Below are 17,655 nucleotides of genomic sequence, written 5' to 3' on the forward strand. Positions count from 1 at the left end.
GACTGACACAGGAGTACCATTTATCTTAACTTTAAATTTCGGGAGCTTTTGTTGCGCCGTCAACGTTGAAAATACATATTCATCTTCCATACTTGACTCGGACGTTATTTCTTGCACCGTATTCACTTGTCGAGGTCTTACTTGATTACGTTTCATCTGTCCGTTTCGCTTTGTTGATTTAGCGCGAGAACTTTGATAATTGTCTTGCATCAGCTCTTTGCCTCTTCGATTGTCATAGCAAAAAACTTGAAAATGGTTCCACTTTAAACACTGTCGACATTTCTTTCCATATGCCGGGCAATTTGTTTTCCCTGGTCGATGTTCATGAGCACAAAATTTGCATTTGATCTTCGATGAATATTCGGAAGCATTTGAGGTTTTATCCGTGGGCGTCTTGAACTGCTTTCTTTTATGTCAAATTCGATTCGTGCTTTCGATGCCTTCTGCTTGTGTTTTTGACATCCACATTGTTTTTCCCATTTGTATTAATTTCTCCATCGTTATTTCGGGGTCTGCTAACGCTTTTCTCCGCAATTTTGAAGACAAACCATTTTGTATTATCTGAATTTTTATCTCTCTGCTTTCTTCATGAAATTCGAGGGTTTGGCCAATTGTTTCAATCTTGTATAGTACGCGGATATGTTTTCGCCTGGGAGTTGTTTCGCTTGATGAAACTTATAAACTTCGAATTCTATATTCTTCTGTGGAGTGAAGTAATTTCGTAACGCTTTCTCCGCTTTTCTAAATACATCTTCTTCTCTATCTGGCTCGTCATTGCCAACAACAAATTCTCCAAAGCTTTTCTAAGGTCTGGTTCTTCTAAGTTGAACGTCGGGAAGCTAGGCAAAGCTGTCATGTTCGAAATGTAGTATCTTTCTCAGGATCAAATCATATTTCTTCGTACCTTAACAATCTTTGTCGCCAGATGTAATATTGTGAGATTTCTCCCTTTTATTGCTTTGTCATATTACTTTTATACCAATCTTTACTTGATTATAATATACGTAATATGACGTACGAAATACCAATTATTAATTACCTAATAACTATACTACACCTCTCCCAAAACTAATTAAATATATTTTTTTTGTATTTTTGTATCTCTAAATTCGTATGTGAAAATATTAATTGTTTCTTTTATAGCTAAATAACTTTTATCTCTAAATTAACTTTCAACTTGTCCGTATCGAATAGGGGCTTTTCTTGTACGCAAAGGATACCGCCGTTCTTTTTCCTTTATACTTTCCTCAATGGGTTCTCCTAGACTTTTCCCATTTTCTATCTTCTTGAAAAATGACGAATTACGAGTAAACAACATTCTATCTTTCTTCGCTGTTACCATTGAACCTTTTCTTTCCACGACTTCACATGGCTTACCATCATAGGGTGTTTGTTGTTTATTAGTGGTCGTGTCTTTCTTTACTAACACCATATCACCTACTTTAATCTCACTTGTCTTTACGTTCCTGTTATTGTCTGCATGTAATTTCATCTTCAATTTTGCTCTTTCATCCTGTACTCGAATTCTTTCCTCTGTATCTATATGAAATAGTTCTTCAGGTAAACGTACTTTCATTGGTCGACCGAATAAAGCCATAGATGAAGAGATTTTGGTCGAACTATGAGGTGTGGTACGATAATTTCGCAGGAACCTGTGGATTTCTTGCTTCCAATTTTTTCCCTCCATTATCGTAGCCTTTATTGTCTTTTTGATAGTACGCATAAATCTTTTCACTTTCCCGTTGGCTCGTGGCCAATAAGGAGTAACTTTTCTGTGTTTAAATCCCAAATACTTTGAAAACTCGTAAAATTCCTTGCTATTGAATGGCGGTCCATTGTCTGAACGTATCGTATCTGGTATCCCGAACTCCGAAAGAATCTTATCCAAACAGGGTATAACAGTCTTTGCGGACGTTGATCGGATTACTTCTACAATAGGATATCTGGAAAAATCATCATACAAAACAAACAAATATTCACCTGTGCCTGTAGGAGCTACACCAAAGTCCATACTTAGCTCTTTCCAAGGATATCTTGGCAACTCTGACATTTTCAATGGTTCCTTTTCACTGACTGGAGTTGTAATCTGACAGGCTAAACACGATTTAACTTTTTCATTAACTAACTCATCTATACGTGGAAACCATACCTTTTCACGTAATAACGCTTTCGTTTTTGACATTCCCATATGACCTTCATGAGCAATGTTCACTACTTTCTCTCGTAAACTTTCTGGTATGATTATTTGATGTTTTCGTAGAATTATTCCCGAAGATATGCATAGTTCATCTTTAAGTTTCTCATATGAACTAAATTCTGCTTGATTTACTCCTACCATCTTTGAACTCGCAAACCATCTACCTGTTTCAATGGCTTGAATTACTGCTCGAAGAGTAATGTCTTCTCTTGTAGCTTCTTCCAGATCTTTTCTGCTGATTGTTTTTGGAACCGAGTCCTGTGTAACATAATTAACAAACTCTTCTGCTACTTTCTCTTGCCGGTTGTTTAGTTTCTCATCAGATAAGGGATGACGTGAGAGAAAATCTGCAGGATATTCAGTTCCAGGTTGAAAACAGATTTCAAAATCATATGGTTACAATCGCAAAGCCCATCGTTCTAATCTCGCAGAAGGCTTTGATGATGGATTTGTGTATATTTTCACCAGCGGCTTGTGATCAGTGACGATGGTGAATTTTCCTCCAAACAAATATAAATGAAAGTGTTCGCAGGCCCATACTATGGCTAAAGCTTCTCTTTCCAAGTGAGAATAATTTTTCTCTGTGATAGTTAGTGATTTACTAGCGTAAGCAATTATTTTCCTTTTTTCTTCTCCCTTTTTCCTCTGCGCCAAGACTGCTGCAATACCAACTGGACTAGCATCTGTGAAAACCTCCGTATCACTATCCTGGTCGAAATACGCACTTTCTGGCCCATCTGTTATTGCTTTCCGTAGGGCTTTCATTGTGTCTTCTTGTTCTCTTGTCCACACGAATGGGGCATCTTTCTTGATAAGTCGACGCAACGGCTCCGTAATTGTGGCATAATGTGGAATAAACCGACAGCAAAAATTGGTCATGCCTAACAAACTTCGTACTTCTCCTACATCTTTAGGATTTGTGCATTCCTTAATTGCTCTCACTTTATTGGGATCCGGTACAATACCATTCTCTGAGAACACATACCCTTGGAATATTAAACTTCTTTTCTTAAACAGACATTTCTCCTTCTTAAGAGTTAGTCCTCGATCTTTAATTTGTTGTAATACCGCGTTCAAATTTGCATCGTGATCTTTCTCGTATACGCCAAACATCATCATGACACCATAATGTCATCATCAACCAATTTTTACCTCATTGTTTTACGATTGCATGGCAAAGAGCATTTAAAATGACTTAACAACTTCTTCAGTGAAATTATTTTGTTTCTTTTCTTTCTCGAGATATGTAACTTTAGTAAATATGCAAAAACATCGCTGACATCACAAGACATAATTAGGATTTGTAAAATAGTAAATTACTATCTGCAATGTCTTGTGAAATATAAAACTATGGTATCTATGCACATATTCATCTACTCATTTATTTATTAAAAGGTTGTACATGGGAATTAAATGTTTTAACGATGCGAAAAATTGGTGGTCTTTGAAATTTTATCGCGAAATGTGATGTGACTGTGATGTTTTCGCCTAATAAATAATATTAAATATCCCAAGAAAGAAGTAAAATAATCTATTCATGAAGAAATTAAGTCGTTTTAACGGTTCTTTGCAATACACTGAGAAAACTGCATGGTAAAATTTTGCTTCATAACGACTTTTCGTGATTATGAAAATATTTTTTATGATTTTGCTCTTTTTGTATCTTCGTGCTATTCTGATGGAGGTTAGTAGTAACATTCGTTAGTCAGATTAGTATATATGACTGCAATTTTCTCGTTGCTGCAATATTATAATAGTAGGTTTTTTTTACAAGAAAGGAATATGCAGAAGAAGGCCACTCGATTGAAATTTTTTATGCCACGCATATCTTCTGAAGCACGTGATAGCCATAATGGCAGGCCAGTCAATTGCCATTTTCAACAAATAGGAATGATAAATTTTTCACCACGTGTTTTTTTTAAAAGGCCGAACGCAATCTCTCGATTCATACCGTTCGGGTTGGAAGGTTGAATTTCCAATTTTCAGCTAACAATCTCCTTAAAACTTGTACAACAGGTCTTTCTTTGGTCCGTTAGAGGCATGTAGAATGATAATCACTGACAAATACTCACTTAAAAATATGTTTCTGCTGTTGTGACCAGTTCACAGTTTGTAGCTTCACGCGTTTCTTTGTGGATATTCATAACAGATTTCGCGACATTTTTTTTTAAGTTGTGTTTGCCTTTTTTTAGATTCAACAAGAACTTGAAGAACAGAAAAAGATTGCTGTAAGTTTTTGCGAGATAATTCTGTTGATTTAACGTGTGTAGAAACAAGCAAGCGACCTTCATTCAGCCTGTTCAAAATTTGATGTGGCGGAAAAAGCCAATTTGGGTGACACAAATTTTCCACGTATATTTCATTGTTAAAAGTGCATGATGGACGTACCATATCTAATCCATCAACAATTTTAAAAATTCGGCAATGTTTTGTGAAGGTGTTTTATTAACTGTAAAGGAATTTAGTACCTTGATGCCGTTGAAAAGTAAACATAACCAAAAATTTATTGAATAAAACAATCATGAGCTAATTTTCAAGACAAACATGCTGATTCAAACATATACAGTCTACAATTATACGGTAACAACATGTCTTGAGTTTACAATTACCTGCAACTACATGTCTTCACCACTGACTAGAAAATATCAATGCGATTTTTTATTGCACTAACAAGCTCGAATTATTTGAAAATCTCTGATTAGGTCTGCGCAAAACTATATCTTTGCTGTAACGCCACCGTAACCCAGGTTTCTTTACCGCAATTTTGGACAGCCTGCTATTCTTACGTGTTTGTGAAGGTCGGAGACAATTGTTAATATTTTCGTTAAAGGAGGAGACAAAAATCAAGCTTATGAAAGTCACAAACATCCTGTGTACTTCGAAACCAAACGAAAATGATGTAAAACAAGTAAGTTATATCAAGCGGTTTGCATTAAAAATGCCAAATGGCATGTCGATTTTTGGAAATCTTGTATACAGTGAAACCTGTATTAAGCGGACATCCTGTATTGAGCGGACACTTTATAAAGACGTAAATTTAATCTCAAATAGCAATTTTTTAGCAATGAAATCTCTGTCAAGTAGACATCTCCATTAAGCAGTCACTTTCCTAGGTCATGCGTTTAATACAGGATTGACAAACACCATGCTAATTGGCTGGTATCTGTTAAGATATGCTCTCATATTCTTCCTGTCATTAGTAAATAATTAAGTCAAGTGTAACTAACTAAATGATTACTTTAAGAGATACTTATGTGCAATAATGACAATATTTTTTATAGTTCCTAATAGCTTTCCGTTGATTGTAAATTAACCATATTTAGTAAAGAAACAAATATATCCATACATAATATCTTGTATAAATAGAAGTAGTTTAACCATTGTGCGATAGATCGTAGACAACAGACATTGACGTTGAACATTAAATGTGATCATAACAGTTATCTGTAATATCTCTATTTGTTGGTTTAAGTCAATATATACTAAAGAAGGTAGATGGCTACATCACAAAACCTAACAGTATCAAGCTATGATTGGTGAATCAATGGTGGGGGGTTGTGTCCTGGAATTACAACAAAAGCCAAATTTTAATGCGACCAATAGGAAATTCAGTCAGATACTCGATGATTCATCAAAAAATTTTCTTTAAATTAACACCACATGCATGTGGCGTTTATTTATGAGTTCGCAACGAAAAACTGTTTGAAGATTCTGTGTTAAAGACGCCCCAGTTGCTGCAAACAAAAAAACTCAAAGTACTGCCAAGTCTCTGGCTCCATTTTACTTAAGTTGCAGTACTTTGAATACCAACAACACGAGGCAATTACATGGCAGCATCAATTGCGTATGGTAGAATATAAAGTCGCACACGAAATACCAATGGCTTTGAAATAAACTTTTTATCATGATCAAGATATACTAACATCGGTCACTAAAATAACAGAATTTTGCGACATTTCTGAACGGAATTCACTCTCGTGCATATCTGCGCACGAGCATGTCTATAAAATTCAGAAATTTGCTTTTTAAAATTTTCCCGATAACAGCACAAAACGCGCACCATTTCAGGGAAAATATACTCATATAGTTTTTCACTTTGATAATTTTCTCAGCGTAAGCAACGTCGCTGGACCGTTTGAAGTAAATGCTGTCCCTGTAGCAATGAGGTTAGTTCATTGGCGTTTTTCCTGCTTGCTTAGCTCACCTGTTGTAAGACAGTTGGGGAACATTTGCAAAATATACTTAGCTATGTTATATACGGGCATTTAAGCCTGTATGGGAAAATGTATTCAGGCTAAGCGACATATTTCCCTGTGCGGCATGATCAAATAGTAATGTCATAATGTTCAATTCTCAAACTCGGAGCAAGCGAATTTTGACCGGTGCCATAAATAAAAAATCAACTATCAACAAGCTTGCGATCGGTTTGTTTGCTTTAGTGTGTTGTTGTTCTGGAATTCTTGGTTTTGCAGGATATGTTTGTCTTTTATCGATTTAGTTCCTTTGCAAAGGTGGATCGTAAAGTTTCACAATGTATTTGTAGAATACATAGGTCAAAACCTTAAGGAATGTGTAGGTCAAAACCTTTACGTTCAATCTTCATGAACATTCCAAAAAAATTTTAATTTTAAACTCGGGCTTACCTTTGGTAGCAGGGTAATTAGTCCCATCATTCTACTTTAAGTGAATTAAAGCATAAATATTGCATGTTAGGAGTAAATAGTCTGTCTGGAAAATAAATGAAAATGCGAAACGGCTATTTTTATCCAGACGTTTTGTAAGAACACTTTGCATATTCTCTTCATTGCTGTGTTACGACAACGCTAAGTTACTCAACGCTTGATTGATTAAAATTCGTAGGCAGAAAATCGAGACAAGTTTACAAAGTCAATGTTATTGCACACCAGCAATGTGGCAAAATAAAATTTGAGAAGGTGAATTGCGAATGGGTAGCACTGCAGACATGTTTGAAAGTCGTTTACCCAACTTGATGCTAATGCTCGTTGTTTAAACAGCTGTGTAACGTTTGCTAAGTTTGAGTTGCTCATTAAAGTGTTTATGACACTAAATTTCGAAACAAACTTGCTTGATTGTAATGCTAAGAATATATAGAATGACATTGGTAACCTCTTTAGTAGAATTGACTTGTACTTTTTCTCGAGATATTAAACTTTATTCATTACGTAAATGACATCGTCACGAAATCAGAATCTCAGTAACAATTTTTGAAAGATCATCTATTTTCCACATTGTTAGAAATTTTATGCACAAATATAACAGCTTGCTGAGTAACGTGTTGATGAATATTTTTGTAATGTTGCCAAAGAGATATTGATATTTTAATGCTGACGGTGGAAAAAATTACTATTTACCAATACTAATTATGCAGCGGGTTGTGATAACGATCTCATATTCATAATGAAGGAAAGTTACATATCTCAAAAAAGTATTATCTCCATTAATATAATTGTACTGAAGATGTTATTGAGTTATTCTAAACAGAAAACACTGTAAAATGAGAACACATTGTAAAATTTGGTATGATAAACACTATAATATTTCTGGATTACGAGACATCGGGGGGGAAATAGATGATTTCTGAGTGTGGCCATCTGTTGAAGGCTTCCATATCTCGTTTCGCCCTTTAAAAAAACATGAACCGCAAACGGGTTATAGAATGCGTGCATGCAGCTGTATTTATATATAGAATCAACAATAGCTTTCGGAAACGAAAACGCTTCTGACAGCATCTATTCATCTACATCATTTGACATGAACTAGTTTCACGACACTTCGCCAGCGACTTTGAGCGTTCGAAAAATGTTCACGTTGGTTTGGGCGAACGCTTCTGTTTTGTGGGTTTCCAACTTTTTATTCATGGTTGCCGGCTTGATTCTTAATTCTCTTGCCGTGGTTAGTTTACTGAAATCGTCGTCGCTACGAAGCAGACTTGGTTATTTTATGATATTTCTTTTGTCCTGTTCGAACTTGACCGTTGTTGTTTTTATTCATCCGTTGCTCATGTGGTTTACTTATACCGTACTTAGCAAGGATACGCTGTCCGAAATACAGAAAGATCTATGGTGGGGTTTTATTTTCTTTATATATATCGGAGCAATGTGCATACTTGTCGCTCTTAATGTTGAAAGGTTCTTAGCATTGAAGTATCCATTTTTTCATCATAGAATGGTGACTAAAAGAAGAATTATATATTTCGTACTCGGGCACGATGTACTTGCTTTTGTTTTTTTTTGTACAGTTAGTCGTTTCAACAAAACAGTGAGGGGTGTTTTCTGCTTATTTGTTCTTTTAACGTTACTTCTTCTGTGCTATTTGAACAATGAAATGTTGAAAATTGCGAAATCTAAAAGGATTTCATCCACCAAGGCTTTTTCCACGTGTTTCTGGACAGTTCTACTCTTTTTTGTTTCTTCCGCTCCGAAAATTGCTTTGGTTGCTTACCGAACCCTGTCGAATACGCCTTTGTTTAAGGATACGTTGTCGATCAATTTAGGCCTTTGGTCTATGAGTTTTGTGTGCTTTGGCTCAACGTTCAGTTGCATTGTGCTCTTTTGGATGAATTCAAATTTGCGTCGTGAAGGAACAAAGATAATGAAATCGTTGGGAATTGGAATTAGGAGGAAGGTTATGCGTTTTGCATCAAGTTTTTCAGTTTTATCTCGTTTGCAGTAAGCTTTACGATTCTCGTTCCCACGAAGAAGATTGTAGATTCATTCATTTTTTGCTTCTTTTGTCAACAAGAATGTGCAGCTTGACAACAGCGCCTTGAATTGCTCACATGGCCCTCGACCGTATAAATATCTCCGATGCTAATTTCATTTGAGATTTGAGTATTTTGCTGCGTTTATGGAAAGTGCAAAGAGCATTCGGTATACCGTATTATCCCATTTGAGCAACCAACCGACTAATTTATGACGCATGTACATAACGCAAAATATACAGTATGTTTATCAAGTTTTAGCTATTAATATATTGTGTTCTTTGTATTGTATGGGTCATTCGGAGTTATCTATGAATCTTGTTTACACATAACAATACCTAATAGAAAGGTGATAAATGTCTTATCTCTTCTACTTCGCAAAGTCATATCAATTGATGCATGTGCTATAACTTTTTGAATTGACTCAAAAATCACTCTTTCCTCGTTATAAAGTACGTGGCGTGCAAAAAAAACAAGGATGTAAAACTACGGCTCAATTACTTCTCATGCTAGGGCCTTTTCTCTTAAATGACAGCTCATGGCTATACAACACGACAAAAAAAGGTTTTTCGTTTGGTTTGTTTGCCTTTTTAGCAGTGCTTTTGTTTGCTCCAAATGGAGTGAACTTGTGTAATAGCGACTTCATAGTTAACGTGGGCTTAAAGGACATTGGCAACGAAAATTTTTATGGCATGTTTTTGAACCTTTGTGATGTCTAACAACTAAAATAGCAAAATTTTTTTTCAAAAATACTTTGTTGCTGAGATATTTGCAGCAAAAGTTTTATAAATTTCGCCATCTTGGATAAAATTTTGATAAAATTCTCTCGAGCAGAAGTGACGTCATTGGCTGGTAAGCAGTCAAAGCAACAATACAATATACTTTGTGATTGACGGCGTTACAACACATTTAAAGCATATTTTACGGGTTTTTTTGCTGTAATGGATGACATACACGAAAATCAACCGGGTTAGGTTCTGCCCTATCAATATGAACCTGAAATGAAGGCCGAAACAAGTGAAAAAAGCGGTTCCGAACAGGAGAGTGAGCAGGGCGACTTGTCCTCGTCGGAGGATGAAATAGATGCTGAAGTTGAGAGAGCAAATGCTTGGCGCCTTCAAACTCTAAGTGTGGACATAGTACTTTGTTGAAAAAGGCAATCGAGTGTTTTTGTTGCCTCGAAAAAGCTCTTGAATACGATGAGTATGAGGCTGTGCGAGGCCAAACAGAAACTCGAAGAGAGTATTGCTAATTGCTTGACAACACACCAAGAATTTAGGGACAATATGCTGTCAGAAAGTGTGTTAAAGATAGACGTGTGTCAATATCTTGAAGAAAACTGGCCACTGTCTGATGAGGAGCTGGAGAAAATACACAAGCTGTATCGATTAGTCGCCTATCAAAGATGTTCTAGGTGGATTTTTCAAATTGTAGGGAATAAACATCGAAGACCATTTCCTGCTTGTGTTTATGCTAGCATACGAAAACGCTTCGCGTCACCAGACGGACTTTATACACATTTTAAATACACATGTTATCACGAAAGACCGTAAATTTAAAGTCTTAGACAGACGCTCTTAAATGTTCTTTGTTATGATCTGCAATTGCGATGCCATATCATTGTCGAAGGATTGTCACGAACTGCGCAAAAGCAAAATGCATGAGTGATCCACCCAAAACTTGTATTCATTCATAAGTTATAAAGTTAATTGAAAAGTGTACGCGTACATTGTGCACGCAAACACGCACGTAAAACATTACGGATAAACGCAATTCTACAGTCATGAACAAAACATAGCGGCTTATAGCTTATCACCTATATAAAACTACATAATCTCGCAAAGACTCTTATGTATATAAATAATAAATTAAACGTATAACTCTTTTGTTGGTCACAGGTTTGTAATATGGGAAAATGAAATATTTCTATTGCACGAAATGTTCAGTGTACAAAACACACTTATTGTTGTCTGGGCTTACACTTGGTATGTCGCGAAAGCCTAGTTGTAAGATCTACTAAAACAAACGTTTCTACGTCTTATAACGACTAAATATTGGAAAAGTATATCAGCGTGATATACTACACAATTTTTGTTAATCTTAACAACCGCCGACTGTTGTTTTTGTTTTAAAATTCCAGGGAACAAATGTGCTATATATTATTATAATACTATTATTTTGTCATTCAGTTGATACTAGCCAATGACGTCAGTAATTTATTCCGGCATAATTTAGCATAAAACTTTTTTTCCAAAATGGCGGATAAGGATTCAATTTATGTCAAATTTTCTTAACAGCAAAATTCAAAAGAGACACGAAAACATGAAATTAAGTATTCCATAGCTATCTATGATAAACGTATGAAAAAAATATTTATTGCCATTGTCCTTTAAGTTAAAACGCGCTTCATCGGGATTCATTAGAATGCCAATCGTCATGATATTAGCTTCAGTCTTGAAACAAGGAAGTTGGGTTTTTTACTGAAAAGTATCTTAAGTTTTATGGTTCATCTTGCACTAGTGATTCCAGTAAAAGTTGTGCCCATTCAACGCATTGACATGTTTTTGGTAGGCTTTTAGCTCTAACCAGTCAGAATTTTGGTAAGAGGGCTGTGTCGTAAGTGGATCTTTTAAACCAATTGCCATCATAGATGCATCCCAATCTCCTATATAGATAAATAGATCCATTACGCTTCTGGCATTGCCATGTTTAATTTGAAATCCTCGGCGATAAAAAATTTGTTCAGACTCCACTCTCCGTGAGGGAGAAAATGGAGAGCTTTTGCAAGAGTACGACTACGACAAGGAGTCGTAGTTTGTTGTCATAGCTCGCTAATGCCATCGTTTACCAACCAACCTAACCTTTGCTCTGTCTCATTATCGGTAATTCATTTCTTCCGAAGATTAAATTCAACTCGTTAGGACGAAAAGGAATGGGGACACTTCGATAGAAATATGACAGCTTTGTTGCCGTTGGAAACCGGTGTGCTTGCAACCATTGAGTTCTATAATAACTGGAGCGGCTATCTCAAGCGCGGCCTTAGATATCTGATGACGCCAAAAAAATGGCGGATTTCGTCCGCTGCCGCTGAGATTTACCGAAATTGATCGCTTTTCCGAAAATTTCACAATTTCCCACTCCCTCCTGAGAAAAGAGTGAGGAAAATGTATGTGTGTATTTGGGATTCGGCAAGCAATTTTTTGATGAAAATCAAGGTAAAAACCTTAAATTCATAACAGCGAGTCAACTGTGGTTGTCAGTTATGTGCTCCTACGAGGATGCGTTTATAACTATCGACGAAAGAGCTATATGTCGGGTACACATGTATGAATGCAGATGTCCGTCGTTTTCTTACCAGCGTCAAACTTGTTTGATCGATTATAAACTCTTTAGTCTATACAAAAAAGTATATCACAGTTCATCTCCACGGTTCACGAGAGAGAAGTTAGCTTATTTGTTATCATTGCTGTTTTGCTTCTTTTCATGCAATGGGCAATGGCTTTTTTCGCCACAATTGTCGGATTTTTACTTGTTTCTTAAAAAAAGTAAATATTAAATCTCTGGATATTTACGGATTTTCTGTAATTGAGTTTCATATTAAATTTCAAAAAGACTCAAGTCTGCATAGCTTTGGTAAATGAAAACAAACAATATTGTATAGAAATTACTTTAAGTAACCTTTTTGTGATGTTCTGAAGTGCAACTGCATCAAATACTTGTAAAGTTGTAGCACATTATGATTTTGTTGTATTGATATATGAATTGGGCAAAATGCAAATAATCATCAAAACACTTATGCTTCCAATGGTGTTTATAATTCATTTGTAGTTTTAATACTCCTACCCTTCTTTTTCACTTTGTTTTGTTTTTCCTATATTTGCAATATAAGTACACAATTTGAATGATTAACACAGTTTTCACCTCAATAATAAATTTCATAAGCAGTTGGTAGTGCATTTTGTTCTCTGAGTAACCACATCTGGTGTTTTGTTCATACAAGAATGATGAAGTGCAAGTTGATATGTCATAGCAAGGCAATATAACCAAATGAATCAAATACCTATAGTGTACTTTTATGCTAGAAGCTTAAAAGCTTTTTAGAAATTATAAAGTTATTGGATTATATTAACCATATATCATCAATCTCATGAAAAGAAATAAGAAGCAAAAATTTGTAGGAAAGCTTTGAAAAGTGAAAACGTTTCTTTAAAAAGTAGCAATAATGCATATGATAAATCTCCATTCTGTACTTTACTAGGTACATAAGCTCAAACTGTTTCTTAAAGCAAAAACTGTTATAATGAAGAAATATACAGTACAGTAACTTTAAAGGTTTCATCACTAAATCTTTAATGCTGCAGTGTAGTGCATTAGATATTAGTAACATTTATACAACACTCAACTAAAATATTTTGATAAAGATATGACATGATTTAAACATTAAGTTACATAAAACCCAATGGCTTATACAGTTTGAACCTTCACATCTGCATCAAGTCATCATCAATCTCAGTACAAATGTTTACATAGACACAAACTTTATGGCTTTCCCATTTTATATGTTTATGAATTGACAATTCATTAAGCATCAAAACACACACAACCTTGCCATCTTTCTTTGGCTCATGAACTTTAACTTCAAAGCATTCAAGGCATCCTTAGCGAATCCATTGTCTCCATCCATAGAATTTGACCATGATCAAATTAAATAACTCTGGATAGGGCAGACAATAAATCAATTATCTTTACAGCATTATTATTTTTTTTAACACTCTGCATGGTCAATAACATCTTCCAGTCATCTTTACTCCTTGGTCTTCCCTGCATGTTGTCAGCAAATAGAACATAACAAGCTCTGCTCCAAATCATGGGTACTCTTGGGGCTGATCATTTCGTTTTGATACTTACTCACAGAGCAAAATGTGTGCAGGGTTTTTTTTGCTTTAGGGTAACTATTTTGCAAATAGATGGGTAAATTTACGACTTCATGCATAAACAAATGACAGAAAAGTATGCAGAATTTTATAAACAAAAACAGGAAAACATCAGTATATTTGGCGTTCAAGTCAGTCTTAAAAAATACGATCTTTAATATGTATTTTTATGGCTTTTCAAGTGCATGTATAATTGCTTTTCAATCGTTGACGGACTAACAAAACAAGCAACTATCTCACCCGTGAGAAGCGATATGTTCCTTTTTGTGGAAACTACGACATCCAACAATTGAACGATTGAAGTGTTGGCATTATAAAAGAAATGCCAAAAAAAATATCGTCACAGAATATGGAACTAACGATATCCATATTCTGTGATATCGTGTTTGTTTTTGAAAAATTTTTTATAATTTACTATAGACACCAGGGGGAGGTCGAGAATATTATTTTTCTGCAAAGCGATCATTTCAGCGGAAATACGTCCGTTGGCCGCCATTTTTTTGGCGACCTCTCCCCAGTAAAGTTAGCCGCTCCAGTTATTATAGAACTCAATGCTTGCAACATGCAACGAGGTTTATTAACATCACTGACCTGTAAATACCTGGACATATCATCTCACTCAGTTTACCACATTTTGTAGCGCGTATAGTCTTATGGAAATTTAGTTAATGTCGTTTTACAAAATACGGCAAGTTTTAGGTGAGATATTTTTTAATATAGCTTACGACTAGGTAAATGGCATGCAGGTCCGTGAATGCTTTTGACGTACACTTTGTTTTTATAGCGCCATTTCTTGCTCTGTAATTGAAACGAAACGATGATTTGCCGAGGTATGGATTACTTTATTTCCGTGTGTGCTTCTTGCTTCTCAAAGTGCTGGATCGAAATAAACTTTTTTTTGCCTGAAGTGTAAAAGGTACAAATATTTTGTTGTTGTTGAATTATTTGACGATATTCGTGCTAAGCCAGCTTTAATTTCTTTTTGCGAGAGTTTTAGAAAAAGCTACCGAAACAATGCTAAGGCGGCTTTTCCTACATTAATTTCAGATGACCCGAAATAATTTTGACTCTTTTTTCCCCCGTTACTGACATTCGCGGAATGTTCAAACTCTTGTGAAGTTTCAAAACCGTATTTTTTTTATTTGCGTTATAGAATGATGAAAAAGAAATCTCAAGTTTACAAGATGAGGTGAAAAAATGCAAAGAGGAGAAAAGGAAACTGCAAAATAAACTCGAACAACATGATGAAAAGAGTAAATTGGTATGTTTATTGATAATTATTGGACGAAGTTATGCATGATATGAAGAATTTCTCAGACCCGAGGTCAATGTTATCTGTTGAAGCAAAGCTCTTGATATCAAGCAAAAGCAGAATTCAAGAATTTTTGTATCATACAATGATATATGCAGAAGCCTTCAAGCAATTTTGTACGAAAACCACAATGTTTTTGACATGAAATAGTCTTAGCCTTTTGCTTTCATTTCCTCTCTCCCCCATCAAAACCAGTTGGAAATAAAGGAAATTGGTAGTTTGGATAAAGATGTTGGTAAAAATGACGTGGAAGATTTGCTGAAGAAAAAGGACATTCGCTGTGAAGTAACTGAAAGAAAAATGGGCGAAGAAATTGAAGTCTTAAAAGACAGTCTTGCAGCTGTTATTTCGGAAAAGGAAAATATGATAATTGAAAATAAAAAACTTTTAATCGAAATTCAAACGCGTAAATCGGAGATGAGTCTGTAGAAGGAAACGTTAGCGTCGAGTGAGTGCATGTTGAAAGACAGCGAAGCTCGTGCGCTTAAACTTGAAGCAGAATGCGGGAAGAAATTGAAAGAAAAGGAAAATTTAAGCAGCGATTTATCTGAAATGACCACGGAGCTTATTCAAAAGCAATCCGACATCGAATATCTTATATCTAGTATATCTAGTGAGGTAAGACTTAAGGAAGATTTACTTAAAGCTACTATAAACTATGAGCAGACCACAGCAGTGCTGAAGGAAACAAAAAAAACTTTACAAGATGCGCAACTAACTTTAGAAGAGAAGACCAAAGCACTTCAAAGATTAGAAGAAAATTTAAAAACTGCAGATAGTTATTCAGACGAGAAGGAGACGTTTCTGTTAAATTTGAAAGAAAAGGATGCGCTCATAGACGAGAAATCATCTTTAATTGTAAAACAGACCGTGGATTTAGAAACGTTGGTGGAATCAAAAAAGGAGTTGATCAAAAAACATGCACTCAGCGAACAACGGTTGAAAGAAGAGTTTGACAATCAGATCGAATTCATTCGCGAAGCAGTGAACGAGAAAGAAAAAGAATTGAGTTGTGTTCAGCAAGATGAAGTGAACGCTCTTATGTTGAAATTACAAGACAAACAGGAGGAAGGCGAGAGTAACGAGAGAGAAAGAATGCGTCTGAACAAATTGATCGAAGAAAACACGTCACAAATTTGCGAACTTAAAGACTGTGTCGCGGAGAAGACCCAAAAGCACGAGGATATTATAAATGAAAATGTGGAGTTGAATGAACGAATCACGCAAATAGAGTCGGTGATGGAAAGTTTGAACGACGATTTGAAGGTAAAAGAGTCACGTATAGTTGATTTGGAATCAAAATTGAAGACGGAAATTGGCAGTGCCGGTGAGTCTGATGCGAAGGACAAGAAAGATACACTCGTGGCGGAAAAGGATGAGCTTCAGATAGAGTTGCTTCGTGTACAAAACGAATTAGTTTGCGTAAGGGAGGAGTTGCGTTCGAAAAATGAAGATGTTGTCGAAAGCATGAATAGCGAACATAAAATTGAAGTTGATGAGCTGAATAATCGGATTTGTGTCTTGAAAAAAGATTTGGAAAGCATAACCATGCAGAAGGGTGATGTCGAGAAAGAATTGGTGTTGAGTCGTCAAAAAAAGGAGCTGTTGAACGAAATGAATGAACGAGAAACTTCTGTTGCTGTTGATGAAAATGAGATGAAAAATGATAGTTTGGAGACTCAGTCAAAAGAGGTACGGTCGTGGTTTCAGTTTAGCTTTTTCTTTGCCTATTCTGATTACTTTTGCTTGCAAACATTAGCAAGAATACTTAAAACTAAAGACCACTCACAGACAGTATGTACCCCCGTCGAAGATTGCTATCACCTAGGTATTTGATAGTAATTATCACGACCTCCCGGTATGAAGTAATAATCCATAAACTTTTTTACCATAATTCCGTAAAAGCACCATCGCTAATGTGCATTTACAGTCAAACCGGATGTTGTGTTTCACTGAACATTGCAACATACCTGTCAATTTAGCAATATTCAAAGGCTTATTCCAAACGCAATTGCAATTTGAAGTTTTTCCCGTGCTGTACTGTTGATACTTCTCATGATGTAATTCACACAAAAAAATTAAACAATTCTTTTACCAAATCGAGAACGTGCTGTTGATTTATCGGGGCAAGGCGAAACATTTAAAAGCATTGCTTCCTAATTGGGAATATGAAACGGAACAGCCTCGAAAATTATAAAAAATGCAGCTTCGAGCTCGATTCTTTTGAATGCTTCCGCCCAACAATCATACGCATTTCGAAATGCCTCGTAGATGACCAGATTGTCGTTAGGAGGAACAGCGATGAACAAAACAAGATTTACGTCTTTGTAAGCAACTCTTATTTTTGCATTCAGTAAATTTTGAATTTACAGAATCGCTTCTTTTATCTTACATATAAATTCATGAAACAATGCAAACGGTTTCTCGGTAAAAAAAAAAGCATAGCGTCCGTTTAATTACGGTAACACTATCTGAAACCTGTTTTCCATTA

At 35.6% G+C, this 17,655-nt stretch overlaps 2 protein-coding genes and 1 long non-coding RNA gene across 3 annotated transcripts; 2 read left to right on the forward strand and 1 right to left on the reverse strand.

Annotated features, from left to right (window-relative positions):
* Nucleotides 1-1,165: 1,165 nt before the first annotated feature.
* LOC124435146 (uncharacterized protein K02A2.6-like) lies at nt 1,166-2,338 on the reverse strand. The gene has a single exon (XM_046985096.1). The coding sequence runs from the start codon at nt 2,336-2,338 to the stop codon at nt 1,166-1,168; it is 1,173 nt and encodes a 390-aa protein (XP_046841052.1).
* A 1,797-nt stretch (nt 2,339-4,135) lies between these two features.
* On the forward strand, nt 4,136-6,335 carry LOC124433647. The gene is made up of 3 exons (XR_006944550.1): nt 4,136-4,425; nt 5,028-5,105; nt 6,310-6,335. It is a non-coding gene; the product is annotated as an uncharacterized LOC124433647 (long non-coding RNA).
* Nucleotides 6,336-15,620: 9,285 nt separating this feature from the next.
* On the forward strand, nt 15,621-17,000 carry LOC124435147 (interaptin-like). The gene has a single exon (XM_046985097.1). The coding sequence runs from the start codon at nt 15,621-15,623 to the stop codon at nt 16,998-17,000; it is 1,380 nt and encodes a 459-aa protein (XP_046841053.1).
* Nucleotides 17,001-17,655: the final 655 nt, after the last annotated feature.

This window comes from Xenia sp. Carnegie-2017, unplaced genomic scaffold (genome assembly GCF_021976095.1).
Source record: "Xenia sp. Carnegie-2017 unplaced genomic scaffold, XeniaSp_v1 HiC_scaffold_14, whole genome shotgun sequence".
Classification (NCBI taxonomy): Eukaryota; Metazoa; Cnidaria; class Anthozoa; order Malacalcyonacea; family Xeniidae; genus Xenia; species Xenia sp. Carnegie-2017.